Source organism: Pseudonaja textilis, chromosome 2 (assembly GCF_049901715.1).
Source record: "Pseudonaja textilis isolate UNSWEBS1 chromosome 2, rPseTex1.2, whole genome shotgun sequence".
Taxonomy (NCBI): domain Eukaryota; kingdom Metazoa; phylum Chordata; class Lepidosauria; order Squamata; family Elapidae; genus Pseudonaja; species Pseudonaja textilis.
Genome location: NC_141991.1, coordinates 175434500 through 175447138, shown reverse-complemented (window position 1 = coordinate 175447138; position 12639 = coordinate 175434500). Strand labels below are relative to the sequence as shown.

At 36.9% G+C, this 12639-nt stretch overlaps 1 protein-coding gene across 1 annotated transcript in view; it reads left to right on the top strand.

The window, feature by feature from the left end:
- The window catches only part of UGCG (UDP-glucose ceramide glucosyltransferase), a 42694-nt gene that overhangs the window by 15843 nt on the left and 14212 nt on the right, over positions 1 to 12639 (top strand). The window contains exon 2 of the mRNA XM_026713407.2: positions 4388 to 4529. Within this exon, the coding sequence (XP_026569192.1) occupies positions 4388 to 4529 (142 nt within the window). The remainder of the gene's footprint in view (positions 1 to 4387; positions 4530 to 12639) is intronic.

Below are 12639 nucleotides of genomic sequence, written 5' to 3'. Positions count from 1 at the left end.
AGCCATGTTTGTTTCCTTTTTCCCTTCTCACTTGGGGCACAAGGCCTCTTCTCCTACTATTAGCAGGTAGGTCAGGAGGAAAAAATTGAGTCTGTTATTATTACCTTTCTGTGTATGTGTGTGTATTTGTGTGTATATACATGCTGTGATAAATCCTAGCAAAACATTACTAGAGTTACACAGATGCATAGCTATGTGGCTAGGGGTATAGTTAATAGATAAAGATATAGATATATTTTCATTCTGAGACATTGAATGAATTAAGCAGGCTAGCTGCTTGGCAATGTTTCCTGTAACGTGTGTTAAGAGACAATCAGACAGACTATGGCTGTCCAAAAATCCTTTTGCAGTTTCTAAACTGCTTTGTAGCTCCTAAGTGTTGTTTTTGAAAAGTTGAATTAAACAGTGCTTGCTTTTTGCAGTTACTTGGACTTGAAGGTGTTGCTGAGGGTAAGGCACTAAAGAGAGAGTAGTAAATGAATGGGACTGTAAAGCTTACAGAGGAAGAGCTTACTGGAGAAAAGACAAATGCTATTGACTAACATAAGAGTTTGTGTACTATAAAAAGGGCCCAGGACTGCCAGCAAGAAAGCCATTGATAGCTTGCTGCTCCAGATACCCTGCTCTAGCCCTTTGCCTCTTGCCTTTCTCTTTTCCCTGCAAGTTTGGCTGAGGTTTGGGCCTAGTATCTGCCACTTACTTGTCCATCCTTAGGTTGAGGACTTCAGACAAACAGGAAATGGATTGGATTTGGCTGTTGAGCTGTACTTTGCAAATCCCTGGCACAAATCATAAATCTGGCCAGGTACCAAAAGTTGGTGAAGTGGAGAAAAGAGAAGCAGATTCAGCAAAAAGACATGAATGCTCTATGCTGTAAGAAAAAAGCAATTACCAGCCTAGAGAAAAATCAGTCTGTGCTGCAGTTTTACTTTCAGTAAATTAATGTATCTTCTCCATACACTAATCTATTCTTCTTCAAATATTTATTAATAAGACTTAAATGAAGCTCACATTAAATTGTAGGTCACGCTACTATAGGATTCAGATTGTTCTGAAGAAGTGATAAACTTCCTTTCACCTCTGTATGAACTCTCTGTGAATTAGAATGTCCAATCATTAATTAAACTTGTTGATTCCTACCCAAAGGAACCAATATCTATAAATACCTCAAACAGTGGTATTTTGTGTTTCCTCGCTATCCTCTAATGTAGATGGAATAGTTTATCAGATTTGGATTCAGTATCTGTGGCTAAAATTGATAAAAACCTGCTGCTGGGGTTTTTTCTTCTTCTACTATTATGTTTTAATGCACATACTGTTAATATTTATTTTATTTATTTATTTTGTCAAGTGATTATTAGCTAACAGGTATAAGTATAAACATGGTTATGAATACATGAAATGGATACATATAAGAAAAAAAAGAAGCAATAGGACAGGGACGGTAGGCATGTTGGTGCACTTATGCACGCCCCCTACAAAGAGAAAGCTTTCCAATAATATAAAATAGGTAACTGCTTAAATTGCTATAGCAGGTAAGATAAAGAACAAATGGAAAAAAAGTAGAAAATAAACCTATATTTTGTTCAGGATGGTCTACAGCCTGACATTAGACCTACAGATGTAGATGTTTCCAGGTTCAGTCCTGGGTATCTGCAAATAGAACTATAAAATAATTTATAGTGAGCTAGATAGACCTGTGAGTGTAAAACAGGCAGTTTAGTCTATATTTTTAAAGAGATATATCTTAATTAAAATGAAATATTGTTTCATACTTAGGAGAAATTGCTTTTCAGCATTCTTTTACATCAAGTGGAAAATAAAATCATCAGTTGGAATAAGTGTACAAAATAGCTTGCTTATGGCAAAAGAGTTAAGAAATATAATTATGGATCCCTGGCAGATGAGAATTGCTGAGAGAACAGGATTCAGTTTTGGAGAAAATAAATCTTTAGTTAAGTATGGGTTATCTGCTAGGTATGTGGGAAAGTGCTTTCTCTAACAGACTTGCAGAGTGTTATAAGGAAGAAATGTCATCACCTCAGGGTACCAAAGACTACATTTAATTAGTTGAAAGGAAAAGTATTCTACTGATGTTCAAGAGCTAGTACAAATTGTCAGAGGTTACCGGTTCTGATATGGATTGATTATGATTAGTATTAGTATATTAGTATAAATTGTTAGTATATAAAACAATGCATATTGCTCATTTGGATGTTGCTTAGTTGTAACTGGCCTGTAATTTTACTTCTAAATATAGGAATCATTATATGCCTGGAAAACTGGCTAAGGTGAAACCTGAGATAAAAATAGCTGTTTTAACTATCCAGTCTCCTAACCTGGCATCCGCCAGTTGAATTGGATTACTACAACTCCAAGCCAGCATAGAAATGGCTGGAATGAAAAAGACTGATACAATCAGTTACAATCAATTTGGTGTCTGTAGTTTCCTCCACTTTCATGCTTGTAAATGTAATATACTGCAGCATGTGGGTGTAGTTTCAGATGCTCCAATGCAGTAGGGGCACAATCTCTGCCTTAGGAATTTGAGTAAAACTCCACTTAAGCTAAAAAGAGAAGAGCACATCAATCTAGTTCTGAAAAAGATTTTTGGTTGGCCAAGAGAAATTAAGATTGTTAGTTGTTTGCCTAATTTCCATCTAGAGTACATAAATAGTGCCATTTTTGATGTGTGAAATGTGGCCAAGCTCATTCTAGTATTCTCAGTAATTGTTCTTTTAGCATGGCTATGTGATTTATATGGAAATAAAAAATACGGGTCTCCAAACGGCGCTTCCCCTAAACAAAACTGTCTGGCAAGTTATAAACTTGTGAAGAAGGCTAAAGAGAGAGCTGGATTACAATCAAACCTGTACACGACAAATTGATTCCTGTTTCGGTCAATGGAGTAACAAAATCACTGCCTGTTTCGCACGAGGCTGAGCAAAAACCTGGGGAACGCTGAGGAGGAGTCCCGTAGAGGAGGAGGAGCGTTCCATAAATCAAGCTCAGCCTACCAATGCAGAGACTGAAGTACCTCCCAGTACTAGATGCTCTGAACAGCTCATAGGAGAACTTCCAGTTGAGCTTAACACCTGCTCTATGTAATTTCCTTGGCAGAAATATTGAAATAGTTTTCACTGTTGTCTTCCAAGATTTATTTCACCTTCTCAGTCTACACCGGGGTGCCAAACTCATATTGTAACGGCAGCATCATGTGACATACCGGGACTTTTTTCCCCTTTGCTAAACCGGGCTTGTGTGTGGCCAGTAACTGATGCATCTGGCCCGTGGGTGAGAGTTTAACAGCCCTGGTCTAGACTGCATTTCCTGGTAGTCTCCAACTCAAATACTAATTATATACAATCCTGCTTATATTTTGGGAAACTAATCAATAATAGTTGGGTTGAAATATTATGCCTCAATCATGTATGTGTATATTATAAGCAAGTACCTGTAGTATTGTAAAGTTAATATACAAACGCTCACATACACACATCAATATTTGTATACATAAACATACATACACATATACACAAATCTTTGTGATAAAAGTTGAACATCAATATGCATTTTATAAGTGTAAGCTATTCTTTGTGGTACTGTTGCATTAATTGTTCATATTTGCAGGAAGTGCTAAATAGATACGTTTAATACATTTTTCATTCTAATTAAATTTAAAATACCTCGGTTTTGAATGCAAAATAGTTTCCTTGAGGGAATACAAGATATTTTTTGGCATTTTGGAAGTGTTTTGAGCTCAAGGTATTCTGAGCAACACAATCTGTTCATATTAAAATGAAGTGTTTCAACTTTGAAGTTGTTTGTTTTGAAATGTTCTATAGATTCTTGATGCTAAACCGCTATTCTATCAATTGCTCATGATTACTGTTACAATGAAATTGTAGTTCATATTACATATTTGATTGTTTGTTGATATGTTTGCTGAAGTAATGCATGGAATTCATTTTTGAAGCATAGACATTTTTTTGGAAATGATTTTTTCTAAACATCTGGTAAACATACATTTAGTTATATAAAAAAAGAAATCTCCAGACTCTGAAAAAGATGGATAGGGTTTAATGATTAATGTGAATTGAATAGATTTGTTCTGTAGCAGAAAATTCCCTGTTTGGATTTATTTTGAGTTAAATATGACAATGAGGGATTTTTCCCAGGATTGTTGGAGTGGATAAAGTACTTAATATCTATCTTTTTGTCTATTTGAACCATGTTAATTTTTGAGACTAGAGATTAGAAGTTGCTACTGCATTTTCCCCCCACAATGAAACTGTGACAAGGCAAACATTAATATTTGCATAGGAGTGTTTAAAGTTTAATTATCATTTTACTTTTGCATTTCTTAAATGGCACTTTTTTCTTTTAGGCACCTACAACTCAACAAGAAAGCAACAGATAAACAACCATATAGCAAGCTTCCAGGTGTTTCACTTTTGAAGCCTTTAAAGGGTGTTGATGCTAACCTTATTAACAACTTGGAAACCTTCTTTGAATTGGACTATCCCAAAGTATGTATCAAAGTGCTTTTTAATGAACAAAAAATATAGCATTCTGTGTTTTTGTTATTGTGATCAATAAAATATTTTAATGTATGATAGAGACCCAGTTTGGTGCAGTTTTTAAAGCATCAGGCTACGAACTGGAGACCATGAATTATAGTTACACCTTAGGCACAAAGCCAGCTGAGCAATCTTGGGCCAATCCTCTCTGTCTCAGTCCTAGGAAGGCTAAGGTAATCCATTTCTGAAAATATTGGGAAAAAAAACCTGGAGGGACTTGTCCAGTGAGTCACTGGGGTAAACACTAATTCAAAGGCACAAAAAACATACCAAATAACCACAGTGGGATATAATTTAACAATATCTTCAGGACGACAGCTTCACCAGTGATTCCTGAGATGAATATTCATTTCTTTCTTTCCTGTTAATGGGCTTCATATATAATTAGCATATACTTAATATACATGAGGTTACAAGGTATTTCTAATTTTGAAATAATTGGTAGTATTACACTATGATCATAAACTCATAAATTAAGCCAATTATGCTCATAAATAAGAGGACCCCAGTGGCACAGTGGGTAAAATGTGGTATTTGCTGCCAAACTCTACTCGCAGTCTGGAATTTGATCCTGACAGGCCTCAAGGTTGTCTCAGCCTTCCATTCTTCTGAGGTTGGTAAAACAAGAACCCAGATTGTTGGGGGCAATATGCTGGCATTGTAAACCACCCAAAGAGTGCTGTAAAGGGCTATGGGGTGATATATAAGCCTAAATACTATTGCTATTAACTTCAGGATGCCAGTTTTTCAGAATAATTCAGAGGACAAAGGAAGGAGCAATCAATTTTTCAACAATTATTAGATTTGTAACCCTTTGTCTATTGCTGAAGGCAGCAAAAGTATATAATACTCCTCTGTCTTACTTTTCCTCACAGTAACAATTCTGTGAAATGGATTGGGCTGAGAAAGAGTGATTGGCCTGAAGTCATCTAGCTGTCTTTCATGACCAAGAGAGGACTAGAACTCATAGTTTCTTACACCAAACTGGCTCTCAGTACTGTATTTTTTTCCTTTTATTGTAATGTTACAAACCTTGATACATAGTTGATTCATAATCGTTTCAAAATATAAGCAGTCTGATATTTAGAAAGCTTCAAAATTAAGAAAGTAAAAATTTTATTTGAGGACCATTTTCCTCAATGAATAAATGAACAATATACTGTTTTTCCAAAGTATTTATTTTGTATTACACTTGTAAAGAATAAAATAGTTTCTCTCTTCATCACAACAGGTAAAAACAATTTTAATAGTTTATCCCTTGTCTCTGAATAAAACATAATCTCCCTTCTCTCCATAGCTCATCTCTGGGAAAATAAAAGTGCTATGTTGTGGGCAACCATTATTTTCTTCATAAACTGTTTTCTTCTTATAGCTTATTTCTTAGATAAAGAAAAAAAAAATCCAAATGCTCTGTCGATCAGTCTTTATAAAAGTCCAGTAAGGACAACCAGATAGAACTATTTTCTTTTTAAAAAACCTGATTGAACAAGTCAATCTCGTAAATCTTCTCTGATTTTTTAAAAAATATTCTTTGATTTCTTCTAAAAATGTCCCAGGGGTAATTTATTGTTCATCTGTGTTTCAAAGTAAAGTTTTTTTTAGGATTTAACAGATTTTTCTTGTATCTTAGAAGAGGGTGTTTTTTTTGTGTGTATTCAGAAGAATTTTTTTAATCCAAATCAGTTTCTTGATTTAGTGTCTGTTCATCTTCTTTACATAATAAGTTACCTATCAGATCTATTCGTTTTATGAATCCACATTAATTTAAACATCTATTGATGAATGTATCTTTCTCCAGATGAGCTATTCAGAGCATCCAGGCATGGGAGGTGCTTCCTTCCCTTGTCCGATAGCATTTTCTAATATCTAATTCATGAACAATGACTGAAACAATATTTCCAAAGCTGCTTTTGTTATGCCAAAAACAGGAGCAACAAAATAATATATTTATTGTAGGATATCATGAAACAGGTTACATTATACGAATAGTTTTTAACAGAAATACCCAAAACATATGAGAGAAAAGGGGGAAAAAACCTTGAAACTTGTTTTTAAAGACAGAACTATGTCTTGATTAAATATTAAGCCTTTATATTATGTTGCTAGCAAGCCAATGTATAAGGAGAGAAAGAACACATATTCTTCCAGGCTAGTTTCCCATCATAATGTAATAATTTATTGTACCCCGTATTTGATAAATCCATAGATCTTCATGTATTGATAAATGTTAGTATACATTCTACCACATATTAACATCTTTAAGTCCATTTTTCTGATACCGTATCATGAACTAAAAATGATATTGAGCCAACCATTTAATATATGTAAACATCGTCCATCCTTTTTCATTACCAGTATAATAAAATTTACAGCACACCTTTTTAATTATTCTCTGATATATCAATAATTATGAAAAATACAGAATTAATCTCAATATGAGATAATCAGAAACATATTTAATATTGTTTAAGATAGTTAATTTTATATTGCATCCTTTAAAAAATAGCATTTTAGAAAAGTGGATCATTTAAAGTTTTTTTTTATGTGAATATACATATTTTTGTAAAGTTAGTACCTTTAGACAATTTATCACATGTCCTATATATACACATTATCCCTTCCATTTTTGGCATGTTTCTTTTTTATTATCATTTTTACATTGAGCAAGTAATGTATATAAAATAATAATAATTTAAAATCTTGTTTATTTGTGGAATCTTTCCCTGCAGTGTGAAGAAGATAAATACTATTCAGAAGTTAAGCTTTATACTGAATCTTATAAAAGAGCCTTTTAACAAATACAAATGGAATTTCACTGTGGTTAATTCTGGGCTATTCCTTGTGTCCTTTAAACTATTTTTTCTTTGTGTTTGTGTCAGATACAACTTTGTCTTTTGTTCCATACGAAAAAGAGATAATCTTCTTCCTGATTTCTGCATGATAGTGAAAAAAAGTATCACTATTTCTATTTCCTGGATTTCTATTCCCTGGATTTCAGTTCTACGGTATACATAATGTCATATGTCAGGAACCAATTTCTGTTGATTGAATTTCAGTTATTTGTGCCAGAGCCTTTGTCTGTTCAAAACTTTTGTTTCATTTGTTAATCTAGCAGGGAAGAAATAGTTTGCTAAGTCCAGAAGGTTGTATGGCATTCTTGAGAAATTTAGGAGATTCAGACTCTGTGAAAGTGTGCTTGAAACAAGGGGCAAGTGTTGTGTTTTCCCAAATGATTTTGGGAAAAAATGGGTTTCCTGGACTTCTTGGCACTCTTTTATACTATCACTCTTGGTATTCTAGGTATACACTGAGTTGGGTGTGAGGAAACAGTAGTGGTCAGATCAGGGGGTTCTGCTCTGATATGACGGGACATTTCCAGGAAGTAGCGCATGGAATTATTGCTAATACCTTTGAGTGATTTGTATGCCCTCTGCTCTCAAAGGATCTGAGTGTCTGACAATCAAAAAGAAATCTTAGACTAAAATATAACCCTGAAAAATAATAAATAAGCCCAAATGTAATATAAACTGAATTAATGGCAATATTCAAACTATCAACAATAGACAAAGTCATGCACCTGCTAGTTTCAGGCCTTCATTACAGTATGCCCTCCTCTTCCTCTGCTACATGGAACAGACAAAATTTAGCTGCTTTTTGGAAAGCCTGAAGTGAAGGAACAGACTGGATCACCCTGGGAATGGAATTTCAAAACATGGGGGCAATAGTCAAGAATTCCAGCTTTCAGAATCCCACCAAGATTCTTATATAGGTGAGACTCAGAGGCAGTTGAGCCAAGGCAGTCCTATAGAGAATCCAGTCTGTGAGTTTTGTTGTGGAGATATCCCGGATCTTGTGCTTTAATCTCCTGGGTCGTTTGTGTTTTGATCTCTTTTCCATGGAAAAGAAGAATAAGTACCTGCCTGGATGAACACAAAAATGCAGTAAAAAAGCTGGAACACACTTCCTCACTAGTCCAACACATGGAAGCCACAGGTCATAGCATCGACTTCAATGGCACCAAAACCCTAGCCACTATAGAAAACCCCAGCTACAGAATTATCAGAGAAGCCATAGAGACTGAAAAAAGACCTGAAAGCATGAATAAAAGAGATGACTCCACCAGACTGTCAATTATCTGGAAGCCTGCACTCTTAAACAAAAAAATCTCCACACCACAAGCCAGGCAAACACCTGGGCACAAACAGAACCCCCTGATACCACCAGCTCAAACACACCCCAACCAGGCACCCAGATGAAACCTAGCTTCCTAATAAATGATAGCCGTCCGTTTACTTGGAACCAAGCCACACTAAAAGCCTCCAATACAGGAACACAATGTTGCCACCCAATCAAGACACAAAAAAAGCCACAAAACAGACAGAAGATATTAGAAACACCAATCAAGCAGAACACAGCAAACTCCAAAACCAATAAACACAGACCAAGACTCCCAACCAATCAGGATGAAGAAAAAACCATTCTGGCACAGCAGTAGGCTAGCACCAAATTTAAAACAGAAACGGCTGTGAAAGCCTGACTCACAGACGAACACAATACAGAAGCCTGATGATGGCAGATGAGATTCTGCCGAAACATTGCTACAACTTTAAAAGCACAACTATAATGACGTGGGAAAATACCCGAACAAAGCTGAATAACATACATACATACATACATACATACATACATACATACATACATACATGTTGTGACTCGGAGGTTTGAGTCTGTTCTGTCAGAAGACACAGGCTCGAGTAATGAGGAAGATTTGGCGTTGAGGTTTGAGCCTGCTTTGTTGGGAGACACAGACGTGAGCCAGGAGGAAGAGGAGGATTTGGCTCTGAGGTTTGAGCCTGCTTTGCTGGAAGTTTTGGAATCATCTTCCTCCCCAGAATCTTCCTCCCTGGTTGTGCCTCAGGTGTCAGCAGATAATCAGGAGAGCGTGCCAGAGTCCTTGGCTGAGGATCAAGCCGAGAAATGCTGGTCTGATGCAAGGCAAAGACGCAGACAGAAACGTGAAATACAACGTAAAAGGAAACGTCAAATCAGAGACTGAGAAAAGAGACTGACACGCCCCTCAGGGAATATAAGGGGGCGTGTTAGCTCTGAATCCTTGTTCGGGTCAACTTGTTTATTTGAGTTAGCAGTTTGGACAAAATTATCATTGCGGCGTTTGCCTCTGATTTATGGTTCTGCTCGTTATCGGACTTCGCAGGCAGCTCCTGGAAGACTGCCAAGGACTGCTTCAGCCAAAGGAAGTTAACTCTGTTGTTCCTGGTCCTGTCTGTTTGTGTATTTTCCTTTGGAAATTTGGACTCTCACCTCGTGGCCACAGGTGAGACAGAACACATACATACTGTTCTGTCTCGCCTTTCCTCTTTCCCAAAATATGAAAGAGTACAAACTCACACCAACACAGGCAGGCAAGCTGGCTCAGACTTCACAGAGTTAATTCTTTGGAACTGATAATATTCTTGGCATTCCAACACGCTCTGCCTGCCAAGTCCGAACTGATAAAGTTTTACTCACAGAAAATCACAAGGCAGTCCACAAAAATAGTCATTCATGAAGAAAATCTGAAGTAAGGTTAAACTTTGTCCTGTACAAAGTTTCAGGAGAAAACACACCCACTTTTATCCCCTGTGGGGTGTGGCTCAATAACTCAGCTCGCTCTCTGACCCTCCCGCACCTCCTACGTTGCTGCTCACGTTTCTCCCTATGACGCTGCTTAGGATTGAGCCAACACTCTTCCTCTTTACTCCCTGTCAGGGTCTGCTCTGATATGCCTTCCTCCTGATTAATCTCAGGCTGTTCCTCTTGGTTGTCTGATGGAACCTGAGGCATTATCAGGGAGGAAGGTCCTGGGAAGGAAGGCATTCCCAGTTCCTCCTCCTCCTCTTCCAGGTCCTCTTCCTCTGACAGCATAGCCTCGGGAATCGGGGCCACAACACACACACACACACACACACACACACACACACACACACATAAGAATCTCATTCATCTCTGAATCTTAAGTCTTGTTGGAGACATTGTTCCATATGTGGCAAGCAAAGTGAAGTATTTAGCTTGTAAAAAGAGAAAGTCTTATCAGTTTGCAATTATTTTGAAAGCTACTGGATGTCTTTATACTCATAGCATGTGATAAAACATATTGAAATTACATTAGTTTGATCTTATCTTCATGGTGGACCTGTTAGAATCTCATGATATTGTGGTAGTGTAAAGTTTAATCTGGTTTCTGTTAGTAGTCATCTTTTTACATGGGAAAAAAGGGCGTAGTTTATCCAATTTGATTCTAAGCTACCGTGTGTTTTTGAAGTGCATAAATACTTTGATTGATAGCAAGCAGGTTTAAAGAAAAACACAGTTCAACCTTCCAGTCGTTCTACTTAACAATGTTGAGACTATGAAGTATTTAGTAATGATTAACTTAGAAGTTTGTTTTCTTCTTGCATGGCATTTTATTTGAACTGAATATAGCACACAAGTTTTAAATTATGTTTTTCAATAATGTAGCACAATAATTTGAGTGATACTTTAAAGCATTATTTTCTGTTGAGCAGATGGTTCATATATTAAAATATTACTCATTAATGGTTTTTTCCTGTTATGGGAATATTAATAATCAAAAACTAAGTTTCATAGAAACTTATAAAAGAGCCTTTTAATGTATCAAATGGAATTTCATTGTGGTTAAATCTGGTTATATATCTTTCAACTTTCCATATATGTGTCTTTTATATAACTTTGTATTCTACTCTGTATGAAAAAGAAGTAATGTTTTCCTGTTTTCTCCGTGATAATGAAAGGTATATGTTGGCTATATTTACAAAAGGCATGAAACTTTATTTTTTATTTTTTAAAAAGGAAATATTTTCTATTTTCTGAAATGGAAAGCTTACTATAGTTTAGGGGTGTCAAATGCAAGCCCTGCGGACCGTTTTCACCTTCCATGGCCTCCTGTAGCACTCTGCTGACCGAAACCAGACTGAAAATTGGGCCAAAAGCAGGTCCAAAACAGGACAAAAAATGGGCCAAAATATGGGCCCAAAATGGGTCATGCAGCCCGTTTTCGGCCACAGAATGCTGCAGGAGGCCATGGAGGGCAAAAACGAGGCTTAGGGGGGCTGCAGGTGGACCCCCATGCCCCATTTTGGCTGGCAGGGTGCTGCAGGAGGCATCCGTTCCATGACTCCTGCCCCATTCCATCCCGCCCGCCACCACTTCTGCTGCTGGCCCGCAGAGGAGAACTACAATGCTGATCTGGCCCTGGTATAGTGTTATTCCAGGATATTTGATTCATTAACTGATTATGTGCCATCAAGTTCTTTTACTCCTAATAACCACATAGGTAAATTTTCTCCAGGGCAACCTATCCTTAGCCTTGTTGTTTTCAGGTCTTCCAATGATTTACTTATTGCCATTTTCCCAAAGGAGCTTTTCAAAAGGCAACTGGATTTCCTTGTTTTTTCCCTTTGTTTTTTTCGCTTCTCATCCAAGAAGCCTCTTCAGTTCTGACTGAATGCTGGGGAATGGAAAGATTTATATTCTTTGTAGTCATCTGGTTCTTAGCTCTCTGGGAGTTGTTGAGACCACTTGGGGATTTATCTGTACCCTCGTGGTCATTTGAATCAAAGTGCAAATGAGTGTGGAACCTTCTTGGGACTGCTGAAAAGATTGTGTTATAGACAAGACATAGATATCCCTGTGGTAAGCCTCTCTCTCTGTTGAGAGAGGGCTGTTCAGTTTTAGCATAGATAGCCTTTTTGACCCATCTTTCAAACCAATGGTCTTCTTTGTCCAGAATGTGAACTTTGCTGTCTTCAAAAGAGTAACCTTGGCCTTTGAGATGCAAATGGACTGCTGAATATTGTCCTGATGGGTTTGTTTTCCTGTGTTGTGCCACATATTTGGGAAGTGATAGTTTTGTTTTCCCTTGTTTGAGATCTGCATTGTCTTACTGCATTGTACTGCATATACCACATTCCTCAGTTTGTGACTGGGTGCTATGAGGCAGTATATAAGTCTAAGTGCTATTGCTATTGCTAGGCTGTGA